The 3,365-nt window shown below is 31.4% G+C and overlaps 1 protein-coding gene across 1 annotated transcript; it reads right to left on the bottom strand.

Annotated features, from left to right (window-relative positions):
• Positions 1–517: 517 nt before the first annotated feature.
• On the bottom strand, positions 518–2,072 carry LOC107091861 (C-C motif chemokine 7-like). Its single transcript, XM_015386036.1, has 4 exons — positions 1,923–2,072; positions 1,721–1,838; positions 1,316–1,399; positions 518–1,171 (listed from the first exon to the last, which is right to left on the bottom strand). The coding sequence occupies exons 1-4, from the start codon at positions 1,999–2,001 to the stop codon at positions 1,102–1,104; spliced, it is 351 nt and encodes a 116-aa protein (XP_015241522.1). The 5' UTR covers positions 2,002–2,072; the 3' UTR covers positions 518–1,101.
• Between the last annotated feature and the right edge of the window lie 1,293 nt (positions 2,073–3,365).

Genomic DNA, 3,365 nt, shown 5'->3' on the forward strand with positions numbered 1-3,365 from the left:
AACTGTTTATATCTATAAACTTAGTAGGGCGATTGAAATAACCTTCTGATGAATATAGACAATGAAGTCAAAACACTAAGTCCATGAATTGTATTATGTCTAATACAGTAAAATGTAATAAAAATAACTAAGTAATAACACAGGAAGGAAATAATGTCATAAAGATATAGAAAGGTAAAACTATGATCTATGTCTGTTTCTTAACTGAAAAAAGTCAGTGAGATTGATTAGAATATTTGACATTTGCAAGATTACTTGTTTTAAGTATTAATGCCAAAATGAGATGATTAAGTTAATCTTTACCTGAATTTTATTTTTTAGATTTTTTCATTCATATATATATATATATATATATTAGAGATGGAAAAGATAAATATAACACTCTTTAAGCTGAAAATATGTTAGGTTAATATAAATTGGAAAGAATAATTGACACCGTCAGATACAATGGGGAAAGAAACAAAACAACTTTCAAAATGTTTTAAAATAAAAGCACACAACAGCATTGAACCCCTTAAAAAAATATTTTATGATTTTTGGAAGCATTACAGTTACATAAAGAAAAATGTTTAAAAGACATTCATGACATAACATGTCCCACGGTACGACAAAACTAAAATGTGACAATAAGTCAACTTGACATAGCCTGTAGAAGTAGAAAGAAAGTACAGCCATATTTAATAAAACAGTTTGGATGAGGCTCCATTGCATAATGAACAATACCTTTTTACATATGAACCTTTTTTTCAGACATTTTTAACACAGTTTTTAGAAGAACAGCATGTTTCTTTAATAGTCTTAATTTACTTTTAAACATCATATTTTCTTAGTCTCAAACAAAAAGTGATAATAATGAAAAGTAGTCAATGAGTTTAAACAGTGGTCTGTGTTTAATTAATTCATATAATGCATTTCACCTGGTGGAATGAGTTGCTGGAATCATTTTATATATATATATATTAGTTATTATTACAAAATTTCACCAATGCCTTTAAATAAGAGATTATTCTCAAAGACTTTATTACAGAAGATTCAATTCTCTTAATTCCTTGCTGCAAATTTTTACTTTATAAAAAACATTTATTTTGTTTTTTTAGCAATTCAGTATTGTAGAAAGATCCCCTTCCTCCATGCGTGGGATTTTTTTTCAGTTTTCTTAGTTTCTTTACCGCTATTTTGGGATAAAAAGAAAACAAAACAAAAATGAATATTTTACTAAACATTTTCCTAACATTAAACCTTTTATGCAAATGCATTTAGGTACTCTGGAGCTAAACTGATATAAGATGCTACAAACAAAAAATAATTATTTTACCTCAGCCTTTTAACAGCATCCTGAACCCACTTATCCTTTGGATTTGCACAGACTTCTCGGTGACCAGGGATGGAGGTGTAGAAACTATAATAGACACATTTTAAGACAAACAAGAGAAACTACTGATGTATTATGCAAGTGTAATCCATTGAGTTAACACATACTAGTTTAATATCAAAGTTATGAACAATTAACTTTTAGAAAGAAAATGGTAACAGAGTGGAAACAGGATTTTTTAAAACTATTTCTTTTATCTAGATATTTATTTAATTTTATGTATCCAATTTTTAAAATGAAATCATGATTTTTATTGATGGCAGTCATGTCAATACATGATCTAAAGCTATATTTACCAAATAAATGAATACAGGACACAATGTAAGGGTTTAAGGAGTAGATTCTTACATGATGGCCTCGATGCGGCAGTGTGCCAGATCAGTTTGGTTCCAGTAGCCTTCTATGGCCTCGTACGTGACCACTATATCATCATATTTTGTACAGCAGGCTACTCTGGAGTGAATACCTACAGATCAAAAGGTCACACACAAAGCATGTGGTCTGTATTTCAGTCTGAATTGTACAGTTAAATCTGATGGTAGAAACTTACCAGCAGAGTCAGCTGGGCTCGGTACCCCAACTATGATGAAAAATGGGATGATGAAAACCATGATGCTTCTAAGAGGCATGATGAAGAGGCAGCAGAGAACTAAGTAAAAACAAAACAACTCAGTATATCTGTATAAAGTATCTTTAGTCAGAGAGCATCATTTATAGGATCAAGACTGAGAACAGGAAACCCAGGGCTGCATCATGGAAGCCTGATCTCATGTTATGATTACAAATAAGCTGTATACCGCAAAACATGAGGTATGTACTCTTAAGTATACATGTTTCACCAAAGCTATATAAGTTTTCACTAGAACAACAGTACATAGATCATTCTTGAATTCTCAAATAATATTTGCAAGGATAACTTTTTCAAAGCATTGATTTACCACTTTTAGTTATTTCGGACTAAATATTTCTTTGCAGCGTTATAGAACTACTTCCGTTAATTTGAGCCTTCAAGCTATGCCTCTAAGGGAAAGGAGGCTTTTTAACCTTATATGGTTCTAAGAAGTTTGCATACAGCCGCTACCACATCTTGATCTAATAGTATTAGTAGAAATGGAAGTGGTCTACAGTATCTTATAATCTTAAGATTAAGAAATGAACAGACATGCTCAAAAAGCCCCCTTCTCTTATCCTTCACTATCGGTGCAAACTAGAAAACAGCTTTAAGATATAAACACATCCTGTTCTCAGGAAATACTCTTACGACAACAATTGTCGGGATCTTCAACTAAAGCTCTGTGTTCCTCTCTTTTCACCTATCTGTTCCTCCTGCATTCTTCTCTTTTCACCTTATTTAAGATCTTTATTATATTATATTTTACAAACCAATCAGAACAGTACCGTGTAAAAGTAGTTTGCTCAACTCTGGATTTCTTGCTCTTCCAAGTTGTCAAACAAGCTTCAATGTCATAATAATAAAAGCCCAAAAAAAAAAAACTATAATTGAAATTGTGTTTTCTTTAATCTAAGGAAAACCAAAATTTGTATAATGGTGGACCCTTTACATCACTCTGAAGGGGTTTTAGCACTCTCTGCTTTGTAAAGTTGTTTTAATTAATTCTCTGGAGGGTTTGTGAGCATCAACTGGTTGTTTTAAGTATGGTTTTTCTAACCTTAAATTTAATTTTGCTTGAGATAAAGACACAAGCAAGTGATAAAGAGCACAAATAAAAATCCTTTCTTCTACAGTAGGAAATTAATTTTCTTAACAGCTTAGGTTTGGTTTTAAATTGTTGACTCTTAAGGGGGTCATTTTGCTCAAACTCAGGTTTTAGATGGCAAATTCCAAAACTTTGTTGTTGTTTTTTTCCCCTATTTGGGGGCAGTATTAGCATAGGCCAAACAAGCAGTGATGATTTAACAAAAAGAGAATCTGGGTACCTTTTACACTGATGAATGTATTTCACATAAGAAGCATCGTATAAATAATTTTTAG

Source organism: Cyprinodon variegatus, unplaced genomic scaffold, assembly GCF_000732505.1.
Source record: "Cyprinodon variegatus isolate N-32 unplaced genomic scaffold, C_variegatus-1.0 Scaffold355, whole genome shotgun sequence".
Taxonomy (NCBI): Eukaryota; Metazoa; Chordata; class Actinopteri; order Cyprinodontiformes; family Cyprinodontidae; genus Cyprinodon; species Cyprinodon variegatus.

Coding starts and splice junctions, on each gene's coding strand:
- LOC107091861 (XM_015386036.1), bottom strand. CDS start 2,001: ATGCCTCTTAGAAGCATCATGGTTTTCATCATCCCATTTTTCATCATA. Junction 1,400..1,720: donor TGCCGCATCGAGGCCATCAT/GTAAGAATCTAC, acceptor TGTCTATTATAG/TTTCTACACCTCCATCCCTG. Junction 1,172..1,315: donor GATGCTGTTAAAAGGCTGAG/GTAAAATAATTA, acceptor ATCCCAAAATAG/CGGTAAAGAAACTAAGAAAA.